The sequence below is a fragment of the Pseudophryne corroboree genome, chromosome 3 (genome assembly GCF_028390025.1).
Source record: "Pseudophryne corroboree isolate aPseCor3 chromosome 3, aPseCor3.hap2, whole genome shotgun sequence".
Taxonomy (NCBI): domain Eukaryota; kingdom Metazoa; phylum Chordata; class Amphibia; order Anura; family Myobatrachidae; genus Pseudophryne; species Pseudophryne corroboree.
This window is the reverse complement of record NC_086446.1, coordinates 703,468,814-703,488,859: the sequence shown is the minus strand read 5'-3', so window position 1 is coordinate 703,488,859 and position 20,046 is coordinate 703,468,814. Positions and strand designations below refer to the sequence as shown.

The window sequence follows — 20,046 nt, the reverse complement described above, 5'->3', positions numbered from 1 at the left end:
GCAAGCTACAGGGGGCCAAACTACTGGGGGCAAGCTACAGGGGGCCAAACTACTGGGGGCAAGCTACAGGGGGCCAAACTACTGGGGGCAAGCTACAGGGGGCAGACTACAAGGGGCTAAACTACATGGGGCTAAACTACAGGGGCGCATTACTACTGGGGGCATAACTATAAGGTCGCATTACTACTGAGGGGCATTACTACTGGGGCTAAACTACAGGGTGCTAAACAACTGGGGGCATTACTACAGGCGACATTACTACTGGGGGCATTACTAATGGGGGCACTACTAATGAGGGCATTGTAAAGGGGGCACTTCATAAGGGGCATCACTTCTGGGGACATAAAGGGCACTACTACTGGGGGCATTGCATAAGGGGCACCACTACTATGGGCTCTATATAAGGGGCACTACCAGTACAGTGGACATTGCATAAGGGGCACTACAACTGTGGTCATTGTAAAAGGGGTGCTACTGCTGTGGGCATTGTGTATTTGGGGTGCTACTACTGTGGCCATTATTATTATTGTGTGACCACACCCCTTTCTTGTTGAGACCACACCCCTTTATCGGGGGACGCGCCTACAGCGCACGTAATACTTTTATTGCATGGGTGCCGGGGGGTGAGTTCCACCACCTCTCTAGGACCACTTTAAGCACTGCACAGAGGCACTGACTGTACAAGTAATGCGAGCCCCAAAGTCTGCATGCGTAGTCCGTATGCAAAGGTGTATGCAGACAAATCTGTACAGTCATTGGTGGTCATTCCGAGTTGATCGCTCGCTAGCAGTTTTCAGCAGCCGTGCAAATGCTATGCCATGTATTTTAGCTTAGCAGAAGTGCGAACGAAAGGATCGCAGACCGGCTACAAAATATTTTTGTGCAGTTTCAGAGTAGCTTCAGATCTACTCAGCGATCACTTCAGACCATTCAGTTCCTGATTTGACGTCCCAAACACGCCCTGCATTCGCCCAGCCACGCCTGCGTTTTTCCGACCACTCCCTGAAAACGGTCAGTTAACACCCAGTAACGCCATCTTCCTGTCAATCACTCTGCGGCTGCCTGTGCGAATGAAAAGCATCGCTAGACCTTGTGTAAAACTACTTAGTTCGTTGTAATAGTATGCCGCGCGTGCGCATTGCGCCGCATAAGCATAAGTGACGTTTTTTTTGCCTCATCGCTGCACAGCGAATGAATGCAGCTAGCGAACAACTTGGAATGACCACGATTACCTTTACAAGTAAGCAGGAACTGTCCCGTACTTTCGGCATGTCTCATTTTGCCCCAAAATATAATACATTTATTATTGTGACCATGAAAGTAATGATGGTGTGTTTGTTTTTAAGTGTTTGTGTAGTATAGGGTTTTGAATACCTTGTCTATTGGCAATTTATTATTGTATAAGGTGTATATTTTAAGTTGTCATTGGCAAGTCTGTATATGTTTTATGTTGTTAATTTTTGCACTTGGCACTTTAAAAATAGTCAACAGGATGCATAGCTGGGGGCATGTGTCAACAAGCACCGATATTGATATATGACTTGTGCTTTATTATAATAGCCAAGATGTGATACATAATTTTCGCTCTGACCATTGACCTCTTTTTGCCGTGGTAGTGCGTTCAACAGTCTGGGAAGCCACAAAATCGGGGTATTTGCTGAGCTATGGAGGGCAGGTGGTATTCCCGAGTGAGCATCCAGTTAGTTAGTTATTATTTTTATGGGTGTAATTCTGAGTTGATCGCAGGATTTTTGTTAGCAGTTGGGCAAAACCATGTGCACTGCAGGGGAGGCAGATATAACATGTGCAGAGAGAGTTAGATTTGGGTGGGTTATTTTGTTTCTGTGCAGGGTAAATACTGTCTGCTTTATTTCTACACTGCAATTTAGATTGCAGATTGAACACACCACACCCAAATCTAACTCTCTCTGCACATGTTAAATCTGCCTCCCCTGTAGTGCACATGGTTTTGCCCAACTGCTAACAAAAATCCTGCTACGATCAACTCAGAATTACCCCCTATATTGGGTAACAGCGGCATGACACAGTGTGCATCAGTATGCCTGTGGATGCAGTAACATAAGCGCCAGGTGGTCTTCTGAAATGGTCACCTCGGCAACAAGTAAACCTAGATTATGCAGTAGCGCGTCACCGGAAGTGACGTGTACTGGGTGAGCCGCACGCTTCCTGCATTATGCCTTTGGTGGAACACACAGTACTTCCTGTGTTGGATTTAGTTGTCCTATGAGCGCTCTAAGACATTGCGCATGCGCAGTGTGATGGAACGCACTTTTCAGTTGCACAGGCAGCCGCAGAGTGATTGACAGGAAGAGGGCGTTTCTGGGTGTCAACTGACCGTTTTCAGGGACTGTTCGGAAAAACGCAGGCGTGCCAGGAAAAACGCAGGCGTGGCTGGGCGAACGCAGGGCGTGTTTGTGACGTCAAATCAGGAACTGAATGGTCTGAAGGGCAAGGGCTGACTAGGTCTGAAGCTACTCTGAAACTGCACAAAAATATTTTGTAGCTGCTCTGCGATCCCTTCGTTCGCACTTCTGTAAGCTAAAATACACTCCCAGAGGGCGGCGGCATAGCATTTGCACGGCTGCTAAAAACTGCTAGCGAGCGAACAACTCGGAATGACCACCTATATTGGGTGCTTGTTGAGTTGTTCCCAGTTGGCTCCTGATAGTGGAAGGTGAAAGTGACGTGATGCTGGGGTCTTATACGGTCATTTACTGACCGAGATCAACGGACCAATAAGTGAGCAATATTCCTTCCTATCTATGCATTTTTTGAAGTCTTGTCTGAGGCACCATCAGGTGCTACAGTGGAGCTATATTTGGATGTTTATGTTAAGCCTTCACCACTTGAGACGATTTTACAGTGCCCTTTCTGGGTGAAAATAAAAGTATATTGTGTCTATATAGCTTTGAGTGCCCTTTCTCTACAAGTATAGTGTGTGTGTGTGTGTGTGTGTGTGTGTGTGTGTGTGTGTGTGTGTGTGTGTGTGTGTGTCTTTGAATCTACTTCCCAACCCAACTAGCCAGTTGAATAAAATTAAAACAAATCACACCCCATTAGATAACCACCAAGACGGTAATACGCAGGACTCTGAAGTGACTTCACGCTGTCCAATAAATGTGCTTCGTGCCTGACCTGCAGTCCCACACCACTAGGCACCTACTGAGCCTCTAGGGGCTGTTCCAGACAGTATGATGTGAGCGCACATTTATACACCTGCTAGGGTGATACGTGGCATACAGTATGAGCTGACTCTTGTGTATGACACCACTGATTACCCAAAAATATGTTCAAAACCAATTTGTCTGACAAAGTGACTAATCTCTAAGTGCCCGTTTAAATAATTGCCTTTCAGTAGCTTTGCACTTTGTTCAATTACTAATTTACAACCCTTTACTAGGAAATGATCGGTATCAATGATTACAGCCCCTACTGTGTTCCATAAGCAGACAGCGTGCACTACATCAAGCCTGTTGCTGACACAGTGTACCAAGCTGTTAGAATGCGACACTTTTGATCTATCACACAGAGCAGTCATGGCCAACAGGTGGCCCGAGAGCTGCACGTGGACCACCAAGCCTTCACCTGTGCCTCAGGTGCTTCCAGCTGTATCACTACTCAGTCCTTTACCTGCTTCATGCCCTGTGGTCTCTGCTTCATTCTCAGGTATCAGGTAGATACTATAGATAGATATAGACAGATGGATATTATCTGGTATCCGGATGATAGGCCGACCATTAAAAGGTCGACACCAAATGGTTGACATGGATATGGTTAAAATGGTGAAAAGGTTGACCGGTTTAAATCGTCGACATGAGTTAATTTTATTTTTTTAGGACTTTTTCATACTTTACCATCCACATGGACTATGACTGGGAATAGTAACATGTGCCGAGCGCAGCGGCAGAGAAGGGAGCCCGAAGCATGGCAAGCAAAGTGAGCCATGTGAGAGGACACAGGGGCTAATTCAGACCTGATCGCTGCTGTGCGTTTTCGCACAGCAGCGATCAGGTCTAAACTGCGCATGTCTTAGCCTTGTGATCAACTCTGCCTGATTGACAGGCAGAGGCAGTCGCTGGGTAGGAGGTGGCGGGCGGAATTTGGCCGCTGTTTAGGGGGCGCGGTATGGGCAACGCAGCAACGAGTAGCTCCCTGCCAGCGCGCAGGAGCTGCGCTGGCTGGGAGCTAGTCTTCTACTACAAAAGCATTGCCGCCGTGGGATGCTTTTGTACTTGTGGAAAGGGGGGGAAGGGTAGGGCCTGACATGCGCGGCGGACTAGCCCATCGTAGATGTGCTAAATTTGAATCACCCCCACAGCGCACTAACTGGGGTTCCACGTGCTGGAAGAGAAATTTGACACAAAAAACCCATGAAAAACTCAAGTTGACCTTTTCATGTGTCAACCATTTTCATGTCTACCTTTTGATCAAGTCAACCTTGTGTTGGTGTCGACTGTGTTGTGAGACTGTTATCCTTTTGAGTGTCGACCTATTATATCATAACCAGGATCGTGCTACCCGGCACTATCCTGCTCCAAAGATCTGACAGACAAAATCAGAATGGCTAAGGTTACTGTGACAGGCTCAGAGATCCCTGCCTGGTAGAGGCAGGGGGGTATATTTACTAAAGGTCGATTTTTATGATCGATCTTCATCGATGTTGGCCTTCCATGTTTAAAACACACATTTACTAGCATTTAAAAATTAATATAAAAAATCATCTGCTAGTAAATGTGTGTTTTAACCCTGCAAGCCCAACAACGATCAAATAATAAAATCAAACAAAATCAACCTTTAGTAAATATACCCCAGGGTTTGGTTTGGAAATCAGAAAATAAGAATTTACTCACCGGTAATTCTATTTCTCGCAGTCCGTAGTGGATGCTGGGAACTCCGTAAGGACCATGGGGGGAATAGCGGGCTCCGAAGGAGGCTGGGCACTCTAGAAAGATTTATGACTACCTGGTGTGCACTGGCTCCTCCCACTATGACCCTCCTCCAAGCCTCAGTTAGGACACTGTGCCCGGACGAGCTGACATAATAAGGAAGGATTTTGAATCCCGGGTAAGATTCATACCAGCCACACCAATCACACCGTACAACTCGTGATACTATATCCAGTTTGACAGTATGAAAACAACTGAGCCTCTCAACAGATGGCTCAATAATAACCCTTTAGTTAGCAATAACTATTTACAAGTATTGCAGACAATCCGCACTTGGGATGGGCGCCCAGCATCCACTACGGACTACGAGAAATAGAATTACCGGTGAGTAAATTCTTATTTTCTCTGACGTCCTAGTGGATGCTGGGAACTCCGTACGGACCATGGGGATTATACCAAAGCTCCCAAACGGGCGGGAGAGTGCGGATGACTCTGCAGCACCGAATGAGAGAACTCCAGGTCCTCCTCAGCCAGGGTATCAAATTTGTAGAATTTTGCAAACGTGTTTGCCCCTGACCAAGTAGCTGCTCGGCAAAGTTGTAAAGCCGAGACCCCTCGGGCAGCCCCCCGAGATGAGCCCACCTTCCTTGTGGAATGGGCATTTACAGATTTTGGCTGTGGCAGGCCTGCCACAGAATGTGCAAGCTGAATTGTACTACAAATCCAGCGAGCAATAGTCTGCTTAGAAGCAGGAGCACCCAGCTTGTTGGGTGCATACAGGATAAACAGCGAGTCAGATTTTCTGACTCCAGCCGTCCTGGAAACATATATTTTCAGGGCCCTGACAACGTCTAGCAACTTGGAGTCCTCCAAATCCCTAGTAGCCGCAGGCACCACAATAGGCTGGTTCAGGTGAAACGTTGACACCACCTTAGGGAGAAACTGGGGACGAGTCCTCAATTCTGCCCTATCCATATGGAAAATCAGATAAGGGCTTTTACATGATAAAGCCGTCAATTCTGACACTCGCCTGGCTGAAGCAAAGGCCAATAACATGACCACTTTCCACGTGAGATATTTTAGATCCACGGTTTTTAGTGGCTCAAACCAATGTGATTTTAAGAAACTCAACACCACGTTGAGATCCCAAGGTGCCACAGGAGGCACAAACGGAGGCTGAATATGCAGCACTCCTTTCACAAATGTCTGAACTTCAGGTACTGAAGCTAGTTCTTTTTGAAAGAAAATCGACAGAGCCGAGATCTGTACTTTAATGGAGCCTAGTTTTAGGCCCATATCCACTCCTGCTTGCAGGAAATGCAGAAATCGACCTAGTTGAAATTCCTCTGTTGGGGCCTTTTTAGCCTTGCACCATGCAACATATTTCCGCCATATGCGGTGATAATGATTTGCCGTAACATCTTTCCTGGCTTTAATAAGCGTAGGAATGACTTCTTCCGGAATACCCTTTTCCTTCAGGATCCGGCGTTCAACCGCCATGCCGTCAAACGCAGCCGCGGTAAGTCTTGGAACAGACAGGGCCCCTGCTGTAGCAGGTCCTGTCTGAGCGGCAGAGGCCACGGGTCCTCTGAGATCATCTCTTGAAGTTCCGGGTACCACGCTCGTCTTGGCCAATCCGGAACCACGAGAATTGTGTTTACTCCTCGCTTTCTTATTATTCTCAATACCTTGGGTATGAGAGGCAGAGCAGGGAACACATAAACCGACTGGTACACCCACGGTGTCACTAGAGCGTCCACAGCTATCGCCTGAGGGTCCCTTGACCTGGCGCAATATCTTTTTAACTTTTTGTTGAGGCGGGACGCCATCATGTCCACCTGTGGTTTTTCCCAACGGTTTACCAGCATCTGGAAGACTTCTGGATGAAGTCCCCACTCTCCCGGGTGGAGGTCGTGTCTGCTGAGGAAGTCTGCTTCCCAGTTGTCCACTCCCGGAATGAACACTGCTGACAGTGCTAGTACATGATTCTCCGCCCATCGGAGAATTCTTGTGGCTTCTGCCATTGCCATCCTGCTTCTTGTGCCTCCCTGTCGATTTACATGGGCGACTGCCGTGATGTTGTCTGACTGGATCAGCACCGGCTGGTGTAGGAGCAGGGATTTTGCTTGACTTAGGGCATTGTAAATGGCCCTTAGTTCCAGAATATTTATGTGAAGGGAAGTCTCCTGACTCGACCATAGTCCTTGGAAGTTTCTTCCCCGTGTGACTGCCCCCCAGCCTCGAAGGCTGGCATCCGTGGTCACCAGGACCCAGTCCTGTATGCCGAACCTGCGGCCCTCTAGAAGATGGGCACTCTGCAGCCACCACAGTAGAGACACCCTGGTTCTTGGAGACAGGGTTATTAAGCGATGCATCTGAAGATGCGATCCGGACCATTTGTCCAATAGGTCCCACTGAAAGATTCTGGCATGGAACCTGCCGAAGGGAATTGCTTCGTAAGAAGCTACCATCTTTCCCAGGACCCGCGTGCAGTGATGCACCGATACCTGTTTTGGTTTCAGGAGGTCTCTGACTAGAGATGACAACTCCTTGGCTTTCTCCTCCGGGAAAAACACTTTTTTCTGGACTGTATCCAGAATCATACCCAGGAACAGTAGCCGTGTCGTCGGAACCAGCTGTGACTTTGGGATATTCAGAATCCAGCCGTGCTGGTGCAGCACTTCCTGAGATAGTGCTACTCCCACCAACAACTGTTCCTTGGATCTCGCCTTTATTAGGAGATCGTCCAAGTACGGGATAATTAAAACTCCCTTTTTTCGAAGGAGTATCATCATTTCCGCCATAACCTTGGTAAATACCCTCGGTGCCGTGGACAGTCCAAACGGCAGCGTCTGGAATTGGTAATGGCAATCCTGTACCACAAATCTGAGGTACTCCTGGTGAGGATGGTAAATGGGGACATGCAAGTAAGCATCCTTGATGTCCAGGGATACCATGTAATCCCCCTCGTCCAGGCTTGCAATAACCGCCCTGAGCGATTCCATCTTGAACTTGAATTTTTTTATGTATGTGTTCAAGGATTTCAAATTTAAAATGGGTCTCACCGAACCGTCCGGTTTCGACACCACAAATAGTGTGGAATAGTAACCCCGGCCTTGTTGAAGTAGGGGTACCTTGATTATCACCTGCTGGGAATACAGCTTGTGAATTGCCGCTAGCACCGCCTCCCTGTCTGAGGGAGCAATCGGCAAGGCAGATTTTAGGAACCGGTGGGGTGGAGACGCCTCGAATTCCAGTTTGTACCCCTGAGATACTATTTGAAGGATCCAGGGATCCACCTGTGAGCGAGCCCACTGATCGCTGAAATTCTTGAGGCGGCCCCCAACCGTACCTGGCTCCGCCTGTGGAGCCCCACCGTCATGCGGCGGACTTGGAAGAAGAAGCGGGGGAGGACTTTTGCTCCTGGGAACCTGCTGTTTGTTGCAGCCTTTTTCCCCTACCTCTGCCTCTGGACAGAAAAGACCCGCCTTTTCCACGCTTGTTTTTCTGGGTCCGAAAGGACTGAACCTGATAAAACGGCGCCTTCTTAGGCTGTGAGGGGACATGGGGTAAAAATGCTGACTTCCCAGACGTTGCTGTGGAAACTAGGTCCGAGAGACCATCCCCAAATAATTCCTCACCCTTATAAGGCAAAACTTCCATGTGCCTTTTAGAATCTGCATCTCCTGTCCACTGGCGAGTCCATAAGCCTCTCCTAGCAGAAATGGACAATGCACTTACTTTAGATGCCAGCCGGCAGATTTCCCTCTGTGCATCTCTCATATATAAGACTGAGTCTTTGATATGGTCTATGGTTAGCAGGATCGTGTCTCTGTCTAGTGTGTCAATATTTTCTGACAGTTTATCTGACCACGCGGCGGCAGCACTGCACATCCATGCTGACGCAATAGCTGGTCTAAGTATAATGCCTGAGTGTGTATATACAGACTTCAGGATCGCCTCCTGCTTTCTATCAGCAGGTTCCTTGAGGGCGGCCGTATCCGGAGACGGTAGTGCCACCTTTTTAGACAAACGTGTGAGCGCTTTATCCACCCTAGGAGGTATTTCCCAACGTGACCTATCCTCTGGCGGGAAAGGGAACGCCATTAGTACCTTCTTAGGAATTACCAATTTTTTATCAGGGAAAGCCCACGCTTCTTCACACACTTCATTTAATTCATCTGATGGGGGAAAAAATAAGAATTTACTTACCGATAATTCTATTTCTCGTAGTCCGTAGTGGATGCTGGGAACTCCGTAAGGACCATGGGGAATAGCGGCTCCGCAGGAGACTGGGCACATCTAAAGAAAGCTTTAGGATCACCTGGTGTGCACTGGCTCCTCCCCCTATGACCCTCCTCCAAGCCTCAGTTAGGATACTGTGCCCGGACGAGCGTACACAATAAGGAAGGATTTTGAATCCCGGGTAAGACTCATACCAGCCACACCAATCACACTGTACAACTTGTGATCTGAACCCAGTTAACAGCATGATAATAGAGGAGCCTCTAGAAAAGATGGCTCACTACAACAATAACCCGAATTTTTTTGGTAACAATAATTATGTACCAGTATTGCAGACAATCCGTACTTGGGATGGGCGCCCAGCATCCACTACGGACTACGAGAAATAGAATTATCGGTAAGTAAATTCTTATTTTCTCTGACGTCCTAGTGGATGCTGGGAACTCCGTAAGGACCATGGGGATTATACCAAAGCTCCCAAACGGGCGGGAGAGTGCGGATGACTCTGCAGCACCGAATGAGAGAACTCCAGGTCCTCCTCAGCCAGGGTATCAAATTTGTAGAATTTTACAAACGTATTTGCTCCTGACCAAGTAACTGCTCGGCAAAGTTGTAAAGCCGAGACCCCTCGGGCAGCTGCCCAAGATGATCCCACCTTCCTTGTGGAGTGGGCATTTACAGATTTTTGGCTGTGGCAGGCCTGCCACAGAATGTGCAAGCTGAATTGTACTACAACTCCAACGAGCAATCGTCTGCTTAGAAGCAGGAGCACCCAGCTTGTTGGGTGCATACAGGATAAACAGCGAGTCAGATTTTCTGACTCCAGCCGTCCTGGAAACATATATTTTCAGGGCCCTGACCACGTCAAGCAACTTGGAATCCTCCAAGTCCTTAGTAGCCGCAGGTACCACAATAGGTTGGTTCATGTGAAATGCAGAAACCACCTTAGGTAGAAATTGAGGACAAGTCCTCAATTCTGCCCTGTCAGAATGAAATATTAAGTAAGGGCTTTTATATGATAAAGCCGCCAATTCTGACACACGCCTGGCTGAAGCCAGGGCTAACTCGTCACTTCCATGTGAGATATTTTAAGTCCACAGTGGTGAGTGGTTCAAACCAATGTGACTTTAGGAAACTCAACACAACATTGAGATCCCAAGGTGCCACTGGAAGCACAAAAGGAGGCTGTATATGCAGTACCCCTTTTACAAATGTCTGAACTTCAGGCACTGAAGCCAGTTCTTTTTGGAAGAAAATCGACAGGGCCGAAATTTGAACCTTAATGGACCCCAATTTTTGGCCCATAGACAGTCCTGTTTGCAGGAAATGGAGGAAACGACCCAGTTGAAATTCCTCTGTAGGGGCCTTCTTGGCCTCACCCCACGCAACAAATTTTCGCCAAATGCGGTGATAATGTTTTGTGGTTACGTCCTTCCTGGCCTTGACCAGGGTAGGGATGACTTCATCCGGAATGCCTTTTTCCTTCAGGATCCGGCGTTCAACCGCCATGCCGTCCAACGCAGCCGCGGTAAGTCTTGGAACAGACAAGGCCCCTGCTGGAGCAGGTCCTTTCTTAGAGATAGAGGCCACGGTTCGTCCGTGAGCATCTCTTGAAGTTCCAGATACCAAGTCCTTCTTGGCCAATCCGGAACCACGAGTATAGTTCTTACTCCTCTCCTTCTTATTATTCTCAGTACTTTTGGTATGAGAGGCAGAGGAGGGAACACATACACTGACTGGTACACCCACGGCGTTACCAGAGCGTCCACCGCTATTGCCTGATGGTCCCTTGACCTGGCGCAATATCTGTCTAGTTTTTTGTTTAGACGGGACGCCATTATGTCCACCTTTGGTTTTTCCCAACGGTTTACAATCAGGTGGAAGACTTCTGAGTGAAGTCTCCACTCTCCCGGGTGAAGGTCGTGTCTGCTGAGGAAGTCTGCTTCCCAGTTGTCCACTCCCGGAATGAACACTGCTGACAGTGCTATCACATGATTTTCCGCCCAGCGAAAATCCTTGCAGCCTCTGCCATTGCCCTCCTGCTTCTCGTGCCGCCCTGTCTGTTTACGTGGGCGACTGACGTGATGTTGTCCGATTGGATCAATACCGCCTGACCCTGAAGCAGGTGTTTCGCTTGACTTAGGGCATTGTAAATGGCCCTTAGTTCCAGAATGTTTATATGAAGAGATGTCTCCAGGCTTGACCATAAGCCCTGGAAATTCCTTCCCTGTGTGACTGCTCCCCAGCCTCGCAGGCTGGCATCCGTGGCCACCAGGACCCAGTCCCGAATGCCGAATCTGCGGCCCTCTAGAAGATGAGCACTCTGCAACCACCACAGGAGGGATACCCTTGTCCCTGGTGACAGGGTTATCCGCTGAAGCATCTGAAGATGCGACCCGGACCATTTGTCCAGTAGGTTCCACTGTGCGTGGAATCTGCCGAATGGGATTGCTTCGTAGGAAGCCACCATTTTTACCCAGAACCCTTGTGCATTGATGCACTGGGACTTGGTTCGGTTTTAGGAGGTTCCTGACTAGCTCGGATAACTCCCTGGCTTTCTCCTCCGGGAGAAGCACCTTCTTTCTGGACTATGTCCAGAATCATCCCTAGGAACAGAAGACAAGTCGTCGGAACCAGCTGCGATTTTGGAATATTGAAAATCCAATCGTGCTGCCACAACACTACCTGATATAGTGCTACACCGATCTCCAACTGTTCCCTGGATCTTACCCTTATCAGGGAATCGTTCAAGTAAAGGATAACTAAAATTCCCTTCCTTCGAAGGAATATCATCATTTCGGTCATTACTTCAGTAAAGACCCGGGGTGCCGTGGACCATCCCTACGGCAGCGTCCGAACTGATACAGTTCTGTACCATAACCTGAAATACCCTTGGTGAGAAGGGTAAATTTTGACATGAAGGTAAGCATCCTTGATGTCCCGAGACATCATGTAGTCCCCTTCTTCCAGGTTTGCAATCACTGCTCTGAGTGACTCAATTTTGAATTTGAACCTCTGTATGCAAGTGTTCAAAGATTTTAGATTTTAGAGTTTAAAATCGGTCTCACCGAGCCGTCTGGCTTCGGTACCACAATAGTGTGGAATAATACCCCGTTCCCTGTTGCAGGAGGGGTACCTTGATTATCACCTGCTGGGAATACAGCTTGTGAATGGCTTCCAAAACTGCCTCCCTGTCAGCGGGAGACGTCGGTAAAACAGACTTTTGGAAACGGCGAGGGGAATACGTCTCGAATTCCACTTTGTACCCCTGAAATATTATCTGAAGGATCCAGGGGTCTACTTGCGAGTGAGCCCACTGCGCACTGAAATTCATTGAGAACGGGACCCCACCGTGCCTGAACTTGTAAAGCCCTAGCGTCATACTGAGGGCTTGGCATAGGCGGAAAAGGGTTTCTGTTCCTTGGAACTGGCTGATCTCTGCAGCCATTTTCCTCTCCCTCTGTCACGAGCAGAAAAGAGGAACCCTTTTGCCCGCTTGCCAACCAGGACTGCGCCTGATAATACGGCGTCTTATTTTGAGAGGCGACCTGGGGTACAGCCCCTCTTTTAAGGCAATACTTCCAAATGCCGTTTGGAATCCGCATCACCTGACCACTTTACTGGAATAATTGGACAACGCACTTATACTTGATGCCAGTCGGCAAATATTCCGCTGTGCATCATGCATATATAGAAATGCATCTTTTAATTGCTCTATAGGCAATAATATACTGTCCTTATCTAGGATATCATATTTCCAGTCAGGGAATCCGACCACGCCAACCCAGCACTGCACATCCAGGCTGAGGCGATTGCTGGTCGCAGTATAACACCAGTATGTGTGTAAATACATTTTAGGATACGCTCCTGCTTTCTATCAGCAGGATCCTTAAGGGCGGCCATCTCAGGAGAGGGTAGAGCCCTTGTTTTTACAAGCGTGTGAGCGCTTTATCCACCCTAGGGGGTGCTTCCCAACGCACCCTAACCTCTGGCGGGAAAAGGTATACTGCCCATAACTTTTTTGAAATTATCAATTGTTATCGGGGGGAAACCCACGCATCATCACACACCTCATTTTATTTCTCAGATTCAGGAAAACTACAGGAAGTTTTTCCTCACCAAACATAATACCCCATTTTTTTTTTTTTGGTGGTATTCATATTATCAGAAAAGTGTAAACTTTTTCCATTGCCTCAATCATGCAATGTGTGGCCTTATTGGAAATCACGGTTGTCTCTTCACCGTCGACACAGGAGTCAGTACCCTTGTCGGCGTCTGTATCTGAGGTAACGGGCGCTTTAGGGCCCCTGTATGAGACGTCTGGACATGCACAAGCTGAGTAGCCGGCTGTCTCATGTCAACCACTGTCTTTTATACAAAGCTGACACTGTCACGCAATTTCAACAGTACATCCACTCAGGTGTCGACCCCCTAGGGGGTGACAACACTATTTCAGACACTCTACTCCGTCTCCTCATCATTTTTCTCCTCATACATGTCGACACCAACGTACCGACACACAGCACACACACAGGGAATGCTCTGATAGAGGACAGGACCCCACTAGCCCTTTGGGGAGACAGAGGGAGAGTTTGCCAGCACACACCAGAGCGCTATATATATACAGGGATAACCTTATATAAGTGTTTTTCCCTTTATAGCTGCTGTATTGTTATATACTGCGCCTAATTTGTGCCCCCCTCTCTTTTTTTAACCCCTTTCTGTAGTGTAGTGACTGCAGGGGAGAGCCAGGGAGCTTCCCTCCAACTGAGCTGTGAGGGAAAATGGCGCCAGTGTGCTGAGGAGATAGGCTCCGCCCCTTTCTCGGCGTCCTTATCATCCTTTTTCTGTATGTTTTGGCAGGGGTTAAATGCATCCATATAGCCCAGGAGTTATATGTGATGCATTTATTTTAGCCATATAAGGTTTTTATATCGATTTATTGCGTCTCAGGGCGCTGCCCCCCCCAGCGCCCTGCGCCCTCAGTGACCGGAGTGTGAAGTGTGCTGAGAGCAATGGCGCACAGCTGCGGTGCTGTGCGCTACCTTATCTGAAGACAGGATCGTCTTCTGCCGCCGATTTTTCCGGACCTCTTCGCTTTTCTGGCTCTGTAAGGGGGACGGCGGCGCGGCTCCGGTGACCCATCCAGGCTGAACCTGTGATCGTCCCTCTGGAGCTAATGTCCAGTAGCCTAAGAAGCCCAATCCACTCTGCACGCAGGTGAGTTCGCTTCTTCTCCCCTTAGTCCCTCGATGCAGTGAGCCTGTTGCCAGCAGGTCTCACTGAAAATAATAAACCTAAACTAAAACTTTCACAGAGAGCTCAGGAGAGCCCCTAGTGTGCACCCTTCTCGTCGGGCACAGAAATCTAACTGAGGCTTGGAGGAGGGTCATAGGGGGAGGAGCCAGTGCACACCAGGTGATCCTAAAGCTTTCTTTAGATGTGCCCAGTCTCCTGCGGAGCCGCTATTCCCCATGGTCCTTACGGAGTTCCCAGCATCCACTAGGACGTCAGAGAAACTACGGGTAGTTTTTTCTCCCCAAACATAATACCCTTTTTAGTGGTACCTGTAGTTATATCAGAAATGTGTAACACCTCTTTCATTGCCTCAATCATGCAGTGAATGGCCTTAGTGGGCATCAGGTTAGACTCATCGTCGTCGACACTGGTGTCAGTATCAGTGTCGACATCTGGGTCTGCGGTCTGAGGTAGCGGGCGTTTCAGAGCCCCCGATGACCTTTGAGACGCCTGGACAGGCACGAGCTGAGAAGTCGGCTGTCCCACATTTGGCATGTCGTCAAATTTCTTATGTACTCATTTCTTTCCATAAGCTCATCCACTCAGGTGTCTGCCCCGCAGGGGGTGACATCCCTTCTAAAGGCATCTGCTCCGTCTCCACATCATTATCCTCATCAACCATGTCGACACAGCCGTATCGACACACCGCACACACACAGGGAATGCTCCAACAGAGGACAGGACCCACAAAAGCCCTTTGGGGGGACAGAGTGAGAGTATGCCAGCACACACCAGAGTGCTATATAATGCAGGGACTAACTGAGTTATGTCCCCTATAGCTGCTTTTTCTATATAAATGTATACTGCGCCTAAATTTAGTGGCCCCCCCTCTCTTTTTTACCCTTTTCTGTAGTGTAGACTGCAGGGGAGAGCCAGGGAGCTTCCTTCCAGCGGAGCTGTGAGGGAAAAATGGCGCCAGTGTGCTGAAGGAGATAGCTCCGCCCCTTTTCCGCGGACTATTCTCCCGCTTTTTCCTATATTCTGGCAGGGGTATTTTCCACATATATAGCCTCTGGGGCTATATATTGTGGTATTTTTGCCAGCCAAGGTGTTATTATTGCTTCTCAGGGCGCCCCCCCCCCCCCAGCGCCCTGCACCCTCAGTGACCGGAGTGTGAAGTGTGTGTGAGGAGCAATGGCGCACAGCTGCAGTGCTGTGCGCTACCTTGGTGAAGACTGATGTCTTCTGCCGCCGATTTTCCGGACCTCTTCTTGCTTCTGGCTCTGTAAGGGGGACGGCGGCGCGGCTCCGGGACCGAACACCAAGGCTGGGCCTGCGGTCGATCCCTCTGGAGCTAATGGTGTCCAGTAGCCTAAGAAGCCCAAGCTGGCTGCAAGCAGGCAGGTTCGCTTCTTCTCCCCTTAGTCCCTCGCTGCAGTGAGCCTGTTGCCAGCAGGTCTCACTGAAAATAAAAAAACCTAATTTCTATACTTTCTTTCTAAAGGCTCAGGAGAGCCCCTAGTGTGCATCCAACCTCGGCCGGGCACAAAATCTAACTGAGGCTTGGAGGAGGGTCATAGTGGGAGGAGCCAGTGCACACCAGGTAGTCATAAATCTTTCTAGAGTGCCCAGCCTCCTTCGGAGCCCGCTATTCCCCCCATGGTCCTTACGGAGTTCCCAGCATCCACTAGGACGTCAGAGAAAGGAGGATAGATGCATGAGGCTAGATGGAGAGCGCAGATGTGCACTGTGTCTATAGGTAGACCACTGATGTTCGACATGCATTAGGCCGACATGGTCAAAAGGTAAACATCTAACAAGTAGACAGTACAAAAGGTCGAAAAGTTCAAAAAATTGACATGGCAATGATCGACACCATAGGGTTTTTTTTTCCCCATACATTACCATCCATGTGTACTACAATTGTGAATAACAACCTTGCCTGAGGCGTGGAGAGCGAATGCAGTACACTAATGGAGCTTTTTGTGGCCGAAAAGTGACAAAACATCCAAAGAAAATGGTCAACCTTTTTTTTTTTTGTGTCGACAATTTCCATTTCGACCTTTTGACCCCATCATCCTTTTCACCCTGTTGACCTTTTCTATTGTCTACCTATTCATGTTGTCTTCTTGAACCTGTCGACCTTTTGTATGTCGACCATTTTGGGTCAACCTATTGACTGTAGACCTTTTCAGTATAGATCTAATGATCTACACCCCGTTGCAAGACATATCTGACCCCGGCCAGGTAGGAGTCTTCCAAAATTCTATCGGTGTCAGGCCAGATTATACTGACTCCACCCAGTTACTGCTTCATGCCAACATCTTTTCAAATTTATATGAGAACACTGCTAATGAAGTACCTTCCATTGTGGGACAACAGAGGGAACTCAAATGAGCCTGAAAATGTCCAAGAGCGCAGCTGATCAAGAAGCAACAAGTGCAATAACGTATACTACATAACATTGTCTCATAAATAAGCAGACACAGAGAGGTCATGTAAAAAAAACGGTGTGAGACAAGCAGCAGGATAACATAATATATAAATATATATATATATATAAATATATATATAAATATATATATATATATATATATATATATATATATATATATATATATACATATACATATATACATATACATACATACTAAACACATCCAGCAGCGGCGGCACTCACGGGTCTTATTCACAGACAATAAAGTGCAAAAAGTGCTTTTAATTCATCACTTTGTGTCCGACGTTTCGGGGCCACAACGCCCCTTTTTCGAGGTGATGTAACAAACATAAACTGACAAAACATACCTTTTAAATAGAAGAAAAAGACCCGCGAACGGGACGAGCTCCCGGCCCCGTGTATAGAACACGCCCCCGGCCTGGCTCTGCAGTGCTGAATGGTGACGTACTTCCGTCCCTGAGCCGTCGGCTTCCTGGAGACCAGGGTTTGGTAGCGTCGCCTAGGCAACCAATGTATCCTGGCAACCGGGTGCATGACGAACCCCAGTGTCTCGGGCTGGAATGATACGAAAGTGCAATGATTAAAATAAACAGTGAACATGCTTGCGGAACCATAAACATCATAGACAGTATTAATCATAAATACAACTCGCTGAACTCATCAACAACACTTAACTTGATATAATGCTGTATAGTATATTACAAACGCTCAATACTGAACCACAGAACTATGGATATGGACTAGCTGGATGATGACTGCATGTACATTTTTTCTCTGTTTTACTGGAATGTGCTCCACAAAATCTTATCATTAAGTCCAGCCGGTTTAATGGTCCCGAGGGTATAAATCCACCTGGCCTCCATCTTTAGGAGGAGGCTCCCCCGGTCACCCCCCCTGACTGATTTAGGAACGTGATCTATAATTTGGAATTTTAAATCGCTTAAAACATGTTTTTTCTCAGCATAGTGTCTAGCCACTGGTTAAGTGATTTAAAATTCCAAATTATAGATCACGTTCCTAAATCAGTTGTTGATGAGTTCAGCGAATTGTATTTATGATTAATACTGTCTATGATGTTTATGGTTCCGCAAGCATGTTCACTGTTTATTTTAATCATTGCACTTTCGTATCATTCCAGCCCGAGACACTGGGGTTCGTCATGCACCCGGTTGCCAGGATACATTGGTTGCCTAGGCGACGCTACCAAACCCTGGTCTCCAGGAAGCCGACGTCTCCACGGCTCAGGGACGGAAGTACGTCACCATTCAGCACTGCAGAGCCAGGCCGGGGGAGTGTTCTATACACGGGGCCGGGAGCTCGTCCCGTTCGCGGGTCTTTTTCTTCTATTTAAAAGGTATGTTTTGTCAGTTTATGTTTGTTATATCACCTCGAAAAAGGGGCGTTGTGGCCCCGAAACGTCGGACACAAAGTGATGAATTAAAAGCACTTTTTGCACTTTATTGTCTGTGAATAAGACCCGTGAGTGCCGCCGCTGCTGGATGTGTTTAGTATTGGATTGTTCCGGATGGCACCAGGGCAATAATCCATGGTAGGAGTGAGTGCCGATTCAGTTCTGCTTTATATATATATATATATATATATATATATATACACACATACATACATACATACATACATACATACACACACACACACACGTAACGAGGGAGATACGATGGGTCCACATTTATGTTAACTTTTAATAGGATTAACTGAGACTGGCCAGTCGGATTTAGCCCCTGCTGTAATGACTTAATCCCCTGCTGTATTGTTCCCTGTATTGTATTGCAGCTGAGAACAATGGATGAATGGTTTATGCTAATAAGTCATGTTGTTTACTTACCGGTAAATCTATTTCTCGTAGTCCGTAGTGGATGCTGGGGACTCCGTAAGGACCATGGGGATAGACGGGCTCCGCAGGAGACATGGGCACTTTAAGAAAGAATTTAGGTTCTGGTGTGCACTGGCTCCTCCCTCTATACCCCTCCTCCAGACCTCAGTTAGAGAAACTGTGCCCAGAAGAGCTGACAGTACAAGGAAAGGATTTTGGTAATCCAGGGCAAGATTTATACCAGCCACACCAAACACACCGTATAACTTGAGTTTATAACAACCAGTCAACAGTATGACAACAGAGCATCAGGTCCAACCCTGATGCAACCATAACATAACCCTTATTGAAGCAATAACTATATACAAGCATTGCAGAAGAAGTCCGCACTTGGGACGGGCGCCCAGCATCCACTACGGACTACGAAAAATAGATTTACCGGTAAGTAAAATCTTATTTTCTCTAACGTCCTAGTGGATGCTGAGGACTCCGTAAGGACCATGGGGATTATACCAACGCTCCCAAACGGGCGGGAGAGTGCGGATGACTCTGCAGCACCGATTGAGCAAACACAAGGTCCTCCTCAACCAGGGTATCAAACTTGTAGAACTTTGCAAAAGTGTTTGAACCTGACCAAGTAGCCGCTCAGCAAAGCTGTAATGCCGAGACCCCTCGGGCAACCACCCAAGAAGAGCCCACCTTCCTAGTGGAATGGGCCTTAACTGATTTTGGCAGCGGCAATCCAGCCGCAGAATGAGCCTGCTGAATCGTGTTACAGATCCAGCGAGCAATAGTTTGCTTTGAAGCAGGAGCACCAAGCTTGTTGGAAGCATACAGGAGAAACAAAGATTCTGTTTTCCTGACCCTAGCCGTTCTGGCTACCTAAACCTTCAAAGCCCTGACCACATCAAGCAACTCTGAATCCTCCAAGTCAGTAGTAGCCACAGGCACCACAATAGGTTGGTTTATATGAAAGGATGAAACCACTTTCGGCAGAAATTATGGACGGGTCCGCAATTCTGCTCTATCCGCATGGAAAACCAGATAGGGGCTTTTATGTGACAAAGCCGCCAACTCTGACACACGCCTAGCCGAAGCCAAGGCTAATAGCATGACCACCTTCCACGTGAGATATTTCAACTCCACCGTTTTGAGTGGTCCAAACCAGTGGGATTTCAGGAAACTCAACACCACGTTAAGATCCCAAGGTGCCACTGGAGGCACAAAAGGGGGCTGAATATGCAGCACTCCCTTTACAAACGTCTGAACTTCAGGTAGAGAAGTCAACTCCTTTTGAAAGAAAATGGATAGGGACGAAATCTGGACCTTAATGGAACCCAATTTTAGGCCCAAATTCACTCCTGACT

At 47.8% G+C, this 20,046-nt stretch overlaps 1 protein-coding gene across 2 annotated transcripts in view; it reads right to left on the bottom strand.

The window, feature by feature from the left end:
• SLC35G1 (solute carrier family 35 member G1) overlaps positions 1-20,046 on the bottom strand; it is a 74,848-nt gene that overhangs the window by 34,487 nt on the left and 20,315 nt on the right. The window contains exon 1 of one of the 2 annotated variants that reach the window (XM_063962087.1): positions 17,196-17,384. The exons of the other annotated variant lie outside the window; for it this stretch is intronic. Coding sequence (XP_063818157.1) covers positions 17,196-17,382 — 187 coding nt within the window. The 5' untranslated portion in view covers positions 17,383-17,384. Of the gene's footprint in view, positions 1-17,195; positions 17,385-20,046 lie in introns of those variants that run through there. 2 annotated transcript variants of the gene reach the window in all.